The sequence below is a fragment of the Notothenia rossii genome, assembly GCF_949606895.1.
Source record: "Notothenia rossii genome assembly, chromosome: 11".
NCBI lineage: Eukaryota > Metazoa > Chordata > Actinopteri > Perciformes > Nototheniidae > Notothenia > Notothenia rossii.
In genome coordinates, this window is record NC_136910.1 from 56,450,246 (window position 1) to 56,467,681 (window position 17,436).

Genomic DNA, 17,436 nt, shown 5'->3' on the forward strand with positions numbered 1-17,436 from the left:
AAGGCATTTTTCTGAGGTGGCAGCTGCCACCCCGTGCCACCCCGTAGAACCGCCACTGTATATGAGGTACCACTAAACAACTCACAGTCTGAAAATGACCATTAATAAAAACCCTGAACGTTTACTTTTCGTTTTAAACATCGTTTTAAGGTGTAAACGTGTCATTTAGAAATGCGCGTTCCCGTGACAAGGGGTGCATTTCATGACGGGGGTGCATAATTTGACACAACAACGGCAAAGCTGAAAAAATCATTGCAGGCTGTAGAGAAATGTACACTACGTCAGGTACACATTCATTCCTGTGTTTAAATATCGACTACAATAAGAACAAAATAACACGTTTTTCAGCTGCTGATACCAATATGCAATTGTTGATGATTCATAGCGAGGTTTTTCTGATGGCTTTCGTTAGAGCAGCTTGTACATTTATTGCAGTAAATATAAGTCTGACTGCTCAGTGTCTAAGGCTCTCCACCAGGGGGCAGCGTAACAAAGGAGATAGATGCAAGTGCAATTAAAGAACCACAAATAGTGGAGTTGGTTTCTTCTGCTGTCAGAAACATAGTAAAGTGTGTCTGTGGCTGTGAGGGAGTGCGGCCTTCTTTCAACCAGAAGTGTTAAAGGTCCCCTATTATACTGTTTTTCATCAATATATTACAGGTCTCAGATATATACAGAACATGTCTCTGAAGTGTTTGGCTCCAAACACCAAACAGATCATTGCAGCATTACCCATAATCCCCTCTGTTTCAGCCCTGTTTCAAAATTGATGATTCTTTGTCTGTTACTTTAGATGAACATAAGGAGCCCCTCCCCACGCCCCTCAAGTGAATCAGGCATCCAGTTCTTATTATACATCCATGGCTGCACCTCACTTCTGTAAATTCAACCCTTGCGTCCCTCACTTGCGTCTTTAGTACTCTTTATACCGCTTTGGGAGTAACGTGCTGCAGCTTCAAAAACAATGAAACATATTAACAGCAATGTGCCCAAACACATGCAGATGAAGAGAAATCTACACCAACCTGATGAAACATGAGCAGGCTTTACCAAAAGAGCTACATCAGCTAAAAAACACATCAAATCTGAATTCATCTGATTTTTCTTAATCCTACAAATAAATAAAATATATATAAAAACATGAAAATATCTTGTTTCAGAAAAATAATTTATATATTTATAATTAAAAAAAAAGCAAAACAGAGAGATTTTCACTTTTGTTCTCTTAGTTCTTTTATTAACAAGAAAAACCCCAAACATACAAAAAGATACAGACATGTAAATGTGGCACTCAACCTGTTGGCTAAGCAGACACAGGAAGGAGCGCCGCCTAAAGGAACTCCAACATCTACAGAATGTGGAGGAAACCCTGAAGAGAAACTGATCAATGATTCATGGACAAAGTTTGCCTTTTGTTATATTTAATAAAGTCATAAAGAAAGTCAATAAACGAGTGAAATCCATCTCTAATGCAGGAACAGAGCCACTTCACCGTCAGAGGAGAGAGAAGCTCTGCACCCCGAACACAGCTCACATCCACACTATATTATATTCATGAAAAGAAACTGGTCCTACCCCCCACCATTAAACCATCAAACCCCCTCCTCGTCATTAACCCTTTGCAAATCCACCTTTCACTTCCTTTGCCCTCCTGACGTGTAAATCATGAACATACGTCTCTGTTAAACACAGACAAGACTACAAATACAATTGAACAGAGTAAAAGGCAATCAGAGTATAAGAATATATGTTTTAAATGATTATATGATCATTGAACACGACACAGAACAACTCGTGAGAAGATGTTAAAGCACCTCCCATCATGTTTGATTGACAGCTGATCTCTGTGCAGTGAAGACATGAGCCATCAGCTCTGATGGACACACGGTGAGTTTAAGAAGTAGAAGAGTTCCTCAAGTGACTTCAGGCTATTTCAGTTTACTAAACTCAGCTGTGGCTCCATAATCAACAACCCAAACTCCAGCATGTAGCGGCTGAGTGAACGTGGTCTGCACTCTGTGGAGGAGAGTCATGGTTTCAGAGACGACGCTGTAGAAGGACAGAACACCTGCTCTGTGATCCAGGTACACTCCTACTCTGGAGGACGGAGGACCGGAGACGGGAGTGTTGATACTGTTGTAACAAAATAAATAACTGTTTTGGTAACAATCTAAGGACCAAGATTTGTCATTTTGTCCAAATCCACTTCCATTCCCTGCTCTGCTGATATTCTTGTATGCGACTGCTACACAAACTCCTCCCCCTCTCCACTCCACCTCCCAGTAACAACGTCCAGTCAGACTCTCTCTACTCAGGACCTGATAATAATCAGTGAATCTGTCTGGGTGACTGGAATAAGACTGTGGTTGTGTCATGAATGTTGCTTTTCTGCTCCCCTCAGATAATACCAGCTGTGTGTCTGCTGTGTTTGGATCCAGAGTGACTTCCTGTGAATATGTTAAGAACCCAGCTCTGGTGGTGGGCTCTGCTGCTGACAGTAAAACATCCACTTCAGTCGATGAGACATTTGTCCATCCCTCTCTCAGGACGTCCTGTAGTTTGTCTCTGACTGCTGACAGGGCCTCCGTCACGTCCTCAAAGTATCTCAGAGGACGGATGTTGATGCTGGAGGAGTGTGTAGCTTCACTGAGGGCTGGCAGTGAGGAGGGGTAGCTGAGCAGAAAGTGGTTGTGGTCCTCTGTGTGAGACAGCAGCTTCAGCTCAGCGTCTCTCCTCTTCAGCTCAGAGATCTCCTGCTCCAGCTTCTCCTGGAGCTCTCTGACTCGACTCACTTCTCTCTCCTGCTGGGATCTGAGCTGCTGCTTCACATCAGAGCTTCTTTTCTCCATGAGACGGATCAGCTCAGTGAACATCTTCTCACTGTCCTCCACTGCTTTATCAGCAGAGCCATTGACGGCCTCCACCTCCTGCTGAAGCAGCTTCACCTCCTTCTCTCCGTCCTGGATTCTCTGCTGGATGTTTAGTCGACTCCCCTCCAGCTCTCTCTGCCTCTCAGTCCTCTCTGCTGCAGCTGACACCGTGTCGTGGTCTTTGTGTTCGTCCACAGAGCAGATATAACAGATACTCCGCTGATCAGTGCGGCAGAACAGCTTCATCACCTCGTCGTGACGAGAGCAGATGTTCTCCTGGAGCTTCTTGGAGGGCTCCACCAGCTTGTGTTTCTTTAATTGAGCTACGTCATAATGAGGCTGGAGGTGTTTCTCACAGTAAGATACGAGACACACGAGGCAGGACTTACAGGCTCTCAGCTTCCTCCCAGTGCAGACATCACAGGACACATCTCCAGCTCCAGCATAGCAGAGATCAGCAGGAGCAGCTTGGAGTCCAGTCTTCTTCAGCTCCTCCACTAAAGCTGCTAACATGGTGTTCTTCAGCAGGACAGGCCTCGGAGTGAAGCTCTGCCTGCACTGAGGGCAGCTGTGGATTAGCTCTCCATCCCAGTGCTGTTTGATACATTCCTTGCAGTAGCTGTGTCCACAGGGAATAGTCACCGGATCCTTCAGTAGATCCAGACAGATGGAACAAGATAAGATTTCCCTCTCCAGCTGAACTCCTTTCTGCGCCATCTCTCCTCTCAGTAGCAGGGAGTGTATGAGTTTCACTTCCTGAAAGCTGAAACTATGAGAGCTGTGATCTGAACAGGATGTGTGTGTGCAGTGAGTGTGGCCTATCAGCTCTTGTACTTTACCCACATGTTGGTTACACCCCTCCTCCTCAGTGTGGATCTAAAGGGGAGGAGCCAGGAAACACAGAGTGGAGCTGGCTGTGTCTGACAGCAGGAAGAAGAACGCTTACAACCTGCTCTACATTTGAAAACAGTCGTCAGCTGTAAAGTATTTGTTTTAAATTCAGGCTTTCGTAGCACACAGCTCCACACTCATGGTGGCAGTGGTGTAAGAAGTACTCAGATATTCTACCAAAGTAAAAGTAGAAATACTACGGGGTAAAAATACTCTGTTACAAGTAAAAGTACAAAAGCATTGGTATCAAAATATACTTAAAGTACCAAAAGTTAAAGTACTCCTTATGCATAATGGCCCTTTTCAGAATCGTATATATATATTGAGTTACTGGGTTACTATAATGATTATTGATGTGTTTTATCACAGTTAGTCAATGTAGAGATCATTTGAATAACTTGATGTCCTGCTGCTGGATATCTTATCCTATAAATATCTGTCAAAGTGTATTCAATAATTGATTTATATTTTTGAATGATCTACTAATCTATTGTTACATCCCAAATAAAGTGCAGGGGAAATGGAGACAGTAGCACACAACAACCAATAACAGTCAGGGTGAAAGTGAACACAAGTTTATTTATTTACACCAAAGAAAATGCCTACACATGTTCTTTACGTGAGGAGACAAAGAAGATTGGGCCAAATTAAATAAATGAATAGAACAAAACTCACTATCTGTTCTGTGAGGCCCCATTTACACGGGAACGCAAACGAAAACGAACCTTAGTCGATATCAAAAAAGTCTTCCGTCCAAACGGAATCGGCTCAAGAAACGTGTCCCTTCACACGAGACCGCTCGACCCGCTGGAGACGCTGTAGTACATATGCCGGGCCTGTAAGTGGCGCTGTACTTCCGCCACAAAATACACCAAAAGCAGCGAATAAGACCCCCCGAGCATGGTTGCCATGGTTGCCCTTCTGTTTATTCTCCGCGGTGGATTTAGCAACATGTAGTTCATGTAGTTCTCCATGTCCACTTGTTGCTGATGGTTGTGGTAGAGGAGCTGTAGGTTTTGCACTAACATCTGTAGCATGGTCAGTAGCGACTGGAGCACGAAAGCAACCCTGTGGACGCCATTGTTGTTGTTGTTGGCGAAACACATCAGCAATGACGCGGGTGACGCGGGGGTGAGCAGGAGAGGTGGGGAGAGGCGGGGCTATGGCGTCATCGTTATCAGGAAATGATCGTATGGGGCGTACACACGGAGCCGTTTGGCCCCCCAGAGCGATGCCTCCGCAGATCTACCCACCTTGGGAGCCGTTATCACATGTTATCGGATTCGGGCTCCGTGTGGGCGTTTCCGTGTCGGCCTCGTGTGGACGAACCGTCAATACGATAGAAACGTTAGCGGGTTCCACTGATATCGTCTCGGTGTGGACGGGGTCTATCAGAGTTTACCTACGTGAGGAGAGGTAGAGGGTACCCCAAACTAGTGTTAATTTCGTCAGCTATTTTTTAATTTAGTTTTAGTCTTAGTCCTGTGTTAAATGTCCTTTTTAGTTTTAGTCATATTTAGTCACCTTCATCCTGTTTTTATTTAGTCAAGCTTTAGTCGACTAAAAGTCTGAGCATTTTAGTCTTATTTTAGTCGACTAAAAAAGTAAATATTTTAGTCAAGATTTAGTCGACTAAAAGTCTGAGCATTTTAGTCATATTTTAGTCAAAGAAAACGAATTATTTTAGTCTACTTTTTGTCAATGAAAATTGTTGAGTCTTTTTTAGTCATCAGATTATATAGAACATTTCAGTCAAACTAGTCTAGCCAAAACCAATAATTTGTCATTTTAGTCAAATGTATTTCACAATAAGATGATATCTTGTCCTTATTTGATGAAAAACACAGGTTGATTAAGAATGCAGCTTTGCAGAGAGTATCTGGTCAGGTTGTGGTGTTTTTACCAGCTGTGTTATGGCCACATTGCTTCCCTTGTGATAAAACAATGCATTCGCTTTTTTCCTCCGCCTCATTGTAGTGAACATGGGCTCAAATATCACATTGTTTCTTTCTCCCAAGCAGTGGTGGCTTTAGACGTTTTCGTTGTCAGTCATTTTGACGGACAGGTTTGTAACCTTTCCGTCATAATCCATTATTACCCGTCGAGTGCACAATTTATCACTCACTCGCGCTGACGAGGGGGGGTATTCGGTTAACGCGACCACTGCTCCCCAGCCCTGTTGTTGCCATTTTATTTTCTGTTAAATAAGGTTCGTTAGACCCAAGTCTTCCTGACTGTTCATAGTGTGCCGCTGCCCGGTGTAATTCAAATGTACCGCCGCGCGCAGCACAGACACACAGCTGCTGCCCAGCCGCAGCACCGGAAATGGAACTGCTCGGAGAAAAACTGACTATCAGAGATGTAACGTTATCTTTGATAATATTTCGTCTCCTCATTTTTCGTCAACGAAAGTAAAGAGAGATTTTGGCGTAGTTTTTATTTAGTAAACTACATTTTCGTCTCGTCACTTTTCGTCAACGATATTGCATGATGATTTAGTTACAGTTATTGTTTACTGCCTTCGGTGCCGTCTCGTCATAGTCTCGTTTTCGTCATGGAAAAAAAGGTCGTTGATGAACATATTTCGTCATAGTTTTAAAACATCAAAACGTCAACGAAAAATATACTAAAAACAAGAAGACAGAATAATGACCAAATCTATCAGAGACCACACAGAGGCTCTGGAGTCAGCAGCAGGTCTGAGAGAGCGAAGGCTTCCTGGATCACCTCCTTTAATGACCGGCCCTGGCTACCTTCTTATATGGAAATAAAACACTAATAGAAAAATATAATGTCTTTGATAATTCACTATAACTAAATTCTAAATGTGTCCTCTGTTAACATTTTGAATTAACACCAGAATTCAACACATGAATACATTATTTCTGATAGCAGTATGTGAAGTATAGCTATATTTTAAACTCTACTTCTATCTTATCAGTTAATTAGTTCCAAAAATACATTTAACTCTTCTCTGGTTCTGGCAGAAACAGTTCTTTCTGAAATGTTTTGGGACACTTGGATGTATCCCTTTTAGTATGATAGCCTGTTAGCATTAGCCAGACAGCACTGTGTGACTTGTTGAACTGGTTTACCTGCATGTGTGGGTGCATGCATTCCTTTTAGTGTGATAATAGGCTAAGCCAGACAGAATGAACACTTGTTCCACCACCCTATCTATTCCTTCAGGTAATCTATTACAATATAATAAGCATATTATGTATTATTGATACATATTTATTAATGACTTTTTCCATTTCAGAATGCCACCAGCAAAGAGAGGTCCTGGATTCAGTGTGCAGGATGTGATGCCATCCAAAAAGGAGAAAGTGCTTTTGAGATGGAATCAGAGGACAGTGACACTGCTATGAGTGAAGAAGAGGCAGATGAAGATGCCTGTGTACAAAGACAACCAACAACAATCCATCCCTCACATACTATATATAATAACTTGCTTTATATTTTGCTTTTGTTATTTGTAATTTGTAAATTCAACATGTATATTTTCTACTTTCTTGTTTATTTCTAGTTTTTTCATTTGTATTGTACAATGCCATGTCTTTTATGCTGCTGCAACACAACCATGTCCCAAATTGAGATCAATAAAGTATGATCTTATCTCTTATCTTAACCCAATGGCCGCCCAGTCAGTGATTATGTGGACATCGAGCCCCAACCTAATAAACACACCAAGCCCTGTGACAGGTATCGCTGGCTGAAGAAAGATTTGATCATTCCCAATACTGATTTTTTGTTTTGAGTAATAAATCAGAATTCTTATTTAAATCTCAGATTTATGAAAACAAATCCTGAAGGTTTTCATGAAAATAAATAAAATATATTTTAAGAAAAAGTCAGATTTCTCAGATTTTCTTTAAAAAAAAAAAGAAAATCTGAAAAAAAAAAAAAAGATTCTTCAGATTTCTGAGTTTCACTGAAAACCTATAGGGTTTGTTTTCATAGATCTGAGATTTGTAAGAATTCTGATTCATCACTCAATTGAAAAAAATCAGTATTGATAAGTTATTGATTATTAAATTAATTACATCTCAGGGCATTATGAAATTATGAAACCAGATAAAACATTTTTTTTTCAAAACAGACATCAGACGTCCGGACCGGAAGTAGTTCCCCGGGAGCAAACTATTTTGCTTTGTTCCAGAAAAACCTACGTCTACCAGCACATCTGGAGCCAGGACTTAAGGCTAAGCATCGATTTCTTTCTAACCTTACCTTATTTCTGTTTATAATTTCAGTTTCTTAAAGCACAATTACCACAGCCTCATTAGTTCCATAAGATATGAGAGGGAATTGAACCACTGACCTTCAGCAGGGTGTCCGCGGGATCTTAAAAAGTATTAAAAGTTGATAAATCAATTTATCGAAAATTAAGGCTATTAAAAAGTATTAAACGGCATTTTCCAAGGTATTAAGAAGGTCCACAGCAACGACAACATGAAACACCCTTTAATTTACTGAAACGACATGTCGGAAACCCCCTCAAGGCGGCCCCATGCATAGCGCGCCGTAAAATGCTGCTTCTTATTTTAAGTTTCGTTGCCTTGCTCCGCTCTGTGGGGAGGAGGGGAGGGGAGAGAGTCTGTCGATGGGGATCAAAGCTGTCCGGTCCCACATGCTAAGTGCTAGCCAGAAAGCCGCGGCGTTTAAGTCCCGACTCTCCCGATGGCCAATCCGTGCCTCCCCTGACTGTACGTCGCTGACACACACCGATGCAGTGCAGGCTCTCTGCACGGAGGAGCCTCGGAGGATCTGCGGACTCCGGGTGATGCTGCTCCTCCAAGGAAGAGACACATGTTCACTAAGCCAAACTATATCCGGTCACAGAGATCTGCTATTTTAAAGTAAAGTCAACACATATCGACCCTAAATATAGTCTATATTAAGAACGAGAAAAGTCTTAACATATATATCGTTTTTTGAAAACATATGACAAATGTGTGAGGGTGATGACGTCAGAGCATCGTCCTATGCCCCGGACAGCCCCAGCCCAATTTAACCCCTGGGTATTTGTGAGGGAGCTCCTATGGCATTACCCCGCTGAAGCTCACCAAAGTTTAATATATTTCATAGTTCAAAGTTTTGTCAATTGTTTTGTTTATTGGTCAAATACTGGTTTCTGAGGAGTTTGACTGGAATGAAAGAGCACAGAGTACAGAAGCAACAAAGCAGCATACTGCATTAAACCTGACCTTCACAGAGAGGTTGAAGTTCATGTGGAAAGGAGGCTTCAGTAGTCTGTCTGCACTCTGTTTAGTTTTGCTATCTTACAATCAATATAGTAAATGTGAGGTAAAGTGTGTTGCCATTGTAACCGGTTAGAACTCAAAGTTGCGATGAGGTCTTAAAATGTTTGGAAAGGGTCTTAAAAAAGATCTTAAAAGGTATTAAATTTGACTTCAGGATTCCTGCATATACCCTGTATCAGGTTTATAACCATCCATGAGCTAAAGCCACCTGTACTGATATCATTCAAATCTTAACAGTTGGGCTTCAACGTTCAAGGATGATAATCTGTCAATATGTTGCTTTTTAAGGACAAAACCTGGAACAACATCTCAACCCGGAACTAAAGAAGCGGGAATACAGTGTTAAAAATGTAGCACTTGGAGTTGTCAGAGGAAAATATTAAAGCAAAGCAGACACGTACATGTGTTGAAACTTGTCATAGGAATTGAAAGTTTTCACCTTCTCTCCGTTTTACAATGCAGAAACTTCATTCAGACATCAAAACACAGCTCAATTACAGCGTGAGTTGGGAATACAGAGGACACGCCCACTTCACCACAAATACAAAAGAGGCAGCACTTGACAATGATACCACTCAATAAAAAGTACAATAGATAAAAAATGAAGGCATAAACAATCTGGGTCTGCGATATATTTATTATATCCGCACAGGGTTCAGGTATTGTGTGTGATAAGGCACTGTTCAGTAAATATAGACATTGTTTAACATATTCTTTTATGTTATTACCTCAAAATGACTTTCACAGCATCACATCCTCGGTCCTCGACGTGCATTTAGAGAAATGAGATGTCCTTCAACATGGCTGAAATCCATTTCCGGGTCACTACCGGAGGACCGAGGAGTCGAGGAGGGGAAATTAGAGAAGTGAGAAAGGCCCTATAGGAGTAACGTGCTGCAGCTTCAAAAACGATGAAACATATTAACAGCAATGTGCCCAAACACATGCAGATGAAGAGAAATCTACACCAACCTGATGAAACATGAGCAGGCTTTACGAAAAGAGCTACATCAGCTAAAAATAATGAAATCACATCAAATCTGAATTCATCTGATTTTTCTTAATCCTACAAATAAATAAAATATATATAAAAACATGAAAATATCTTGTTTCAGAAAAATTATTTATATATTTATAATAAAAAAAAAAGCAAAACACAGACATTTTCACTTTTGTTCTCTTAGTTCTTTTATTAACAAGAAAAACCCCAAAATTACAAAAAGATACAGACATGTAAATGTGGCACTCAACCTGTTGGCTAAGCAGACAAAGGAAGGAGCGCCGCCTAAAGGAACTCCAACATCTACAGAATGTGGAGGAAACCCTGAAGAGAAACTGATCAATGATTCATGGACAAAGTTTGCCTTTTGTTATATTTAATAAAGTCATAAAGAAAGTCAATAAACGAGTGAAATCCATCTCTAATGCAGGAACAGAGCCACTTCACCGTCAGAGGAGAGAGAAGCTCTGCACCCCGAACACAGCTCACATCCACACTTTATTATAATCATGAAAAGAAACTGGTCCTACCCCCCACCATTAAACCATCAAACCCCCTCCTCGTCATTAACCCTTTGCAAATCCACCTTTCACTTCCTTTGCCCTCCTGACGTGTAAATCATGAACATACGTCTCTGTTAAACACATACAAGACTACAAATACAATTGAACAGAGTAAAAGGCAATCAGAGTATAAGAATATATGTTTTAAATGATTATATGATCATTGAACACGACACAGAACAACTCGTGAGAAGATGTTAAAGCACCTCCCATCATGTTTGATTGACAGCTGATCTCTGTGCAGTCATGAGCCATCAGCTCTGATGGACACACGGTGAGTTTAAGAAGTAGAAGAGTTCCTCAAGTGACTTCAGGCTATTTCAGTTTACTAAACTCAGCAGTGGCTCCATAATCAAAAACCCTAACTCCAGCATGTAGCGGCTGAGTGAACGTGGTCTGCACTCTGTGGAGGAGAGTCATGGTTTCAGAGACGATGCTGTAGAAGGACAGAACACCTGCTCTGTGATCCAGGTACACTCCTACTCTGGAGGACGGAGGACCTGAGACGGGAGTGTAGATACTGTTGTAACGAAATGAATAACTGTTTTGGTTACAATCTAAGGACCAAGATTTGTCATTGAATCCAAATCTACTTTCACCCCCTGCTCTGCTGATATTCTTGTATGCGACTGCTACAAAAACTCCTCCCCCTCTCCGCTCCACCTCCCAGTAACAACGTCCAGTCAGACTCTCTCTACTCAGGACCTGAGACCAATTAGTGAATCTGTCTGGGTGACTGGAATAAGACTGTGGTTGTCTCATGAGTGTTGCCTTTCTGCTCCCCTCAGATAATACCAGCCGTGTCTCTGCTGTGTTTGGATCCAGAGTGACTTCCTGTGAATATGTTAAGAACCCAGCTCTGGTGGTGGGCTCTGCTGCTGACAGTAAAACATCCACTTCAGTCGATGAGACGTTTGTCCATCCCTCTCTCAGGACGTCCTGTAGTTTGTCTCTGACTGCTGACAGGGCCTCCGTCACGTCCTCAAAGTATCTCAGAGGACGGATGTTGATGCTGGAGGAGTGTGTAGCTTCACTGAGGGCTGGCAGTGAGGAGGGGTAGCTGAGCAGAAAGTGGTTGTGGTCCTCTGTGTGAGACAGCAGCTTCAGCTCAGCGTCTCTCCTCTTCAGCTCAGAGATCTCCTGCTCCAGCTTCTCCTGGAGCTCTCTGACTCCACTCACTTCTCTCTCCTGCTGGGATCTGACCTGCTGCTTCACATCAGAGCTTCTTTTCTCCATGAGACGGATCAGCTCAGTGAACATCTTCTCACTGTCCTCCACTGCTTTATCAGCAGAGCCATTGACGGCCTCCACCTCCTGCTGAAGCAGCTTCACCTCCTTCTCTCCGTCCTGGATTCTCTGCTGGATGTTTAGTCGACTCCCCTCCAGCTCTCTCTGCCTCTCAGTCCTCTCTGCTGCAGCAGACACCGTGTCGTGTCCTTTGTGTTCGTCCACAGTGCAGATATAACAGATACTCTGCTGATCAGTGCGGCAGAACAGCTTCATCACCTCGTCGTGACGAGAGCAGATGTTCTCCTGGAGCTTCTTGGAGGGCTCCACCAGCTTGTGTTTCTTTAATTGAGCTACGTCATAATGAGGCTGGAGGTGTTTCTCACAGTAAGATACGAGACACATAAGACAGGACTTACAGGCTCTCAGTTTCCTCCCAGTGCAGACGTCACAGGACACATCTCCAGCTCCAGCATAGCAGAGATCAGCAGGAGCAGCTTGGAGTCCAGTCTTCTTCAGCTCCTCCACTAAAGCTGCTAACATGGTGTTCTTCAGCAGGACAGGCCTCGGTGTGAAGCTCTGCCTGCACTGAGGGCAGCTGTGGATTAGCTCTCCATCCCAGTGCTGTTTAATACAGTCCATGCAGTAGCTGTGTCCACAGGGAATAGTCACCGGATCCTTCAGTAGATCCAGACAGATGGAACAAGAGAAGGTTTCCCGGTCCAGCTGAACTCCTTTCTGCGCCATCTCTCCTCTCAGTAGCAGGGAGTGTCTGAGTTTCACTTCCTGAGAGCTGAAACTATGAGAGCTGTGATCTGAACAGGATGTGTGTGTGCAGTGAGTGTGGCCTATCAGCTCTTGTACTTTAACCACATGTTGGTTACACCCCTCCTCCTCAGTGTGGATCTGAAGGGGAGGAGCCAGGAAACACAGAGTGGAGCTGGCTGTGTCTGACAGCAGGAAGAAGAACGCTTACAACCTGCTCTACATTTGAAAACAGTCTTCAGCTGTAAAATATTTGTTTTAAATTCAGGCTTTCGTAGCACACAGCTCCACACTCATGGTGGCAGTGGTGTAAGAAGTACTCAGATATTCTACCAAAGTAAAAGTAGAAATACTACGGGGTAAAAATACTCTGTTACAAGTAAAAGTACAAAAGCATTGGTATCAAAATATACTTAAAGTACCCAAAGTTAAAATACTCCTTATGCATAATGGCCCTTTTCAGAATCGTATATATATATCTTATCCTATAAATATCTGTCAAAGTGTATTTAATAATTGATTTATATTTTGAATTATCTATTGTTACATCCCAAATAAAGTGTAGGAGAAATGGAGACAGTAGCACACAACAACCAATAACAGTCAGGGTGAAAGTGAACACAAGTTTTATTTATTTACATCAAAGAAAATGCCAACCAATGTTCTTTAAAGTGGACCTATCATGCAAATATACTGTAGGGCCATACCTATACAAAACATGTCTGTGAAGTTTTTTTTCAAAATACCAAACAGATCACCCATTGTAGCCATGCCTCATACTGCTCATACCCCTCTTTTGAAGCCCTGTCAGAGAAACGCGGATCTTGGGTCCTTAGCTTGAAAAAAAAAGAAGAGGAGGCGGAGCTAATGCCTGATCAGAATTCTACTGGAGATAAAGTTACATTCTGCTGTGATAAAACGCCATTCTGTTCTAAACCACATCAAAGATTATTTCTGAAACAGGATGGAGCTCAAATGCTTTTTCTCTTGCGGGTTTATCACAAGGTGAGTTCTTTTTTTATTTCCTGCTTTTTAAACACATGTGCTCTCCAGTACAGGTTAGCTCTGAGTGTTAGCGATGCATGCTAATGTAAACAAAGATGAGATAACGTCCAAAACACGTCAGGCATTGTTTCTGATAGCAACTTTCTGTGGGTCTTCCGCTGATTCAACGTCAATTCGGATGAAATCTGTATCCGCTCGTTGTACCCCCGTTTTAAAAAAATGTTGGTACAGAGGAAAAGAGAGAGGATTTTATTTTCTGACGCTGCGACAGTTCCCCGACGCGCCGGGGACACATATGTACTGTATATATATATTTGTATATATTTATATAAATATATACAATTTCAGAATCAAACAGAGCACTCTCATAATAACGTAACACTATCAGAGACTGGATATATCCCCCCCCTCTCCCCTCTCTGGTCGCTACAATGAGGAAAATAAATTACGGGCCAAAAGTTGTATTTACAAGTAGGCTATTAAATGTAAGCAGAGGACACCAAACCAACTGAGACCTGTCTGTCCGCTGCATCTACACACTGTACCACACACACACACACACACACACACACACACACACACACACACACACACACACACACACACACACACACACACACACACACACACACTGTACCACACACACCTACACACTGTACCACACATTTTATTATGTGAAGCACTAAATGGTTTTAGAAAAATATCAACTCTTTGTTTGTATATCTACTAAACTAAAGCAAATAAAGAGAGTAGGCCTGTTATACTGAGTGATATATATTATACACACTGCTCTGCTTTCTGCACGGTCCTCACATCTGTTCTCACTGTAAACATCGCGTCGCGATGAAAGCATTTAATAAAATAATATCCAGGGGATGCATGCAGAGCTGTCATTGGCTAAGATAAGTCCGACCGTGCGACTCTTTCAAACATCTCTGTTCCCGGAAATGCATCCACGAAGGAGCCGTGGAGAACCGTGGAGGACCCATCAGTGTCTCCTCGGTTATAGCTCCTCCAGAGAGCCTCCTCGACGCTCGATGCTCGGTCCTCGAAGTGCATTTAGAGAAATGAGATGTCCTTCAACATGGCACGCTGAAATTGACGCATGAAGAAAGACCTGCACCAGCTTCATCCACGCTGGCGTTACTGTTATCACCTGCTCAGTGTCATTTCATTTGACCAAATGTCTTTACATATACATTTAATAGATTTTATTATTATCCACCTTTTAGTTTTATGTCCTTTTATTTAAAACATTCTTTGAGACTTCATCTTCTGGTTCAAATTTCAATAAATGTAATTTGTATAATCACTCTTTTGTCTTTATTCTACATGAAAATGTTAGAGATTCCATTCAAATCTGTTGATTATTCATATCTTCCTCAGGCTAGGAATAGTATGTCGAATTTTTAATGCTAAATGTATACCATGTTCTCACAGGATATAGAATGAGACAACACCGTTTTTATCCATTGTGTATGAATGCTTCAGCTCTTCAGACCAACATAGTAAGATGTGAGCATGTTCCTAATTGTGTTGGTATGCAGCCTAGGTCTGGTCTGTTTAATAAAGCAAATCTGCCACTTTTATATTGTAGAATTTGTTAAATTAAAGCAGTCTTTAATTGTTTGTCCTAAACATAGGAATACATGCTTTTGAAATGTAACATGTCTTTGAAAAATAATAGTATACAGTTTATATTGTGTATCACCTTTAGCTTGAAAATACATAGATGTGTTTTTTTAATCCATTAAATAAATAGACAGACAGTTTATCAATCCCAAATTGGAAAATTATTTAACAGCAGCAGTGTGTTCAGTTAGTAAAATATTTAAAGTTGGAATAAAGTATGAACTACACAACACAAGTATAATGCACAGTAATCCATAAGAGAAGTCCGATATGTTCATGAAACTCCCCAGGAGACACCAACACTAACGTGGCCGAGTGGACTCCGGAGTTTGCTGCATGAGTTGCACTGTATGATCTTTGGTGTAGTGGGCTGTCACTCAAAGACTGAGTAGCCAATGGGGACGCACCCCTGAAAGTCCCGCCCACCTGGGATGTTTGTGTCAAAATCTCAAACAAAAAATGAGGGAGCGCAAACGAGAAAGCTGCAGCGAGAGCAAAGGTCTGACCATTGAGAAAGAAGAAACAAGAACTGCAAACAAAAACCTATGTTAAAACAAAGAAAAAATACTTATAGTTTACACGATTACACAAATGAATTGTTTGCAACTTATAGGTTTATTTTTGAAATTTATTTTATTTTGCTTGACTTCGTTTTTTTTCTCTTTTAAACTCATAGTTTTGCATTATTCTGAGAAAGTGTTGCTTTATCTTTATGATACAAAACTAATCCCATATTATCTACCTTCATGTGATATATCTGAACAATGTGTGCAATCCAATGAATGTTAATTTAACTGGGTTTTGATAGATAACATATCTCTTTGTATTCTCTCAATCATTTTCATTCTTTTGTGCACTCAAATCAATATGAATCAAACTATTGTTCGTTAATAGACAAGTTTACGCGCCAAAACACGGGTAGCGCCATGACACTACACAAATGCACTTCATTTCCGCCGGAAGTCTTTTGCACAGCGTCTGTCGGTGTAAACCGATGTAAACAGTCAGACGGGCACTGGTGTAAACACAGCGATTTCGATGCTAACAGTGATGCTAGCTTGGGAACACGATTCTACTTCTTTGACTGGAGATGGCGTTACTCTCCCCCACCCGAATTCAGTGCAAAACTGGGAGGATAACATGACGACGTGGCCCAGCATAAAACCAAAATAAACTGCCTTATTTAGGTCATGCCCACAGGAGCCAACAGTTGTCTGTTGTTTACATAATGCACAATTTACATGATCTCTTTATGCTGTGCAATATATCATATGTGCCTGTAGGCCTACTGTTTGAGTGAAAATAAAGTTTGATGTAATTTAATTTCATTATTGCACTGTTATTGCATTATTGCATTTCATATGTTCCTTAGAGTGCTACAATTTCTTTTAACACAGTTCATCATTCATATTAAGCTCATACTGTACATAAATAACACTGAATTAATTAATTGTTGAGAGGAAACTAAAGAAATGGCTTCAACAAGAAAGATCACATGTTTAATCCTAACAGGTATTACAAATTAAAATATAAAAGCAGCCCACACAATTACATCACTATGAAAATATTCATATATAATATTAAAAAATACAATGCATGCAGTATTTGTTGTGTTTATCTGTATTTAATGAACAACATGGCTGGGTGCTGGGTGCTGGTTTGTGGTCGTAGCACTCTCTATCTAACCACTCGTTCAGGTGCTTTCTCGAGTGATTGCAACCAACTACCGCACACGTAGTTCCCGAACCACTTTTCTTCATGTTGTAATTGTTATATCCTCTTTGTCTCTGCGATATCAGTGCTTTGTCGGCACAACGGAGCTAGCTAGCAAAACAAACCCAGTCCGCCAAAACGGAAGTGCATTGCATCGAAGGGAGGAGTTCAGGATGTAGAGCGGAAACGGCTCAATAACTTGTGTATACAGTTGGCATTTATCGTTTTTGAGAATGAGTTCTGATTTTATTTGTATTTACTTTGGTCTACAACAGATGATACAAATGTTTATGTCAGTTAATGTAAATGCGATTATCGCTCCTCCTTTTTTAGGATTTATTTGATAAATAATAATAAAATTGAACAAAACGAAAAAACGAACGAAACGTAACATCCGGTACAGTAGCCGGGTTGTCCAAAAAGTCACCCGACATGAACACGGAGCGAAATTCTCAGTAGCTTCATTGTATTTTCTTTATTTTGTATTAATAACCACAACATTT

The 17,436-nt window shown here is 41.3% G+C and overlaps 2 protein-coding genes across 2 annotated transcripts; both read right to left on the reverse strand.

Moving 5' to 3' along the window:
• Positions 1-1,208: 1,208 nt before the first annotated feature.
• LOC307025239 (tripartite motif-containing protein 16-like) lies at positions 1,209-7,531 on the reverse strand. Its single transcript, XM_079659876.1, has one exon. The coding sequence runs from the start codon at positions 3,585-3,587 to the stop codon at positions 1,929-1,931; it is 1,659 nt and encodes a 552-aa protein (XP_079516002.1). The 5' UTR covers positions 3,588-7,531; the 3' UTR covers positions 1,209-1,928.
• Positions 7,532-10,191: 2,660 nt separating this feature from the next.
• LOC307025240 (tripartite motif-containing protein 16-like) lies at positions 10,192-12,933 on the reverse strand. Its single transcript, XM_079659877.1, has one exon. It carries the CDS (start codon positions 12,563-12,565, stop codon positions 10,907-10,909), a length of 1,659 nt encoding a protein of 552 aa, XP_079516003.1. The 5' UTR covers positions 12,566-12,933; the 3' UTR covers positions 10,192-10,906.
• Between the last annotated feature and the right edge of the window lie 4,503 nt (positions 12,934-17,436).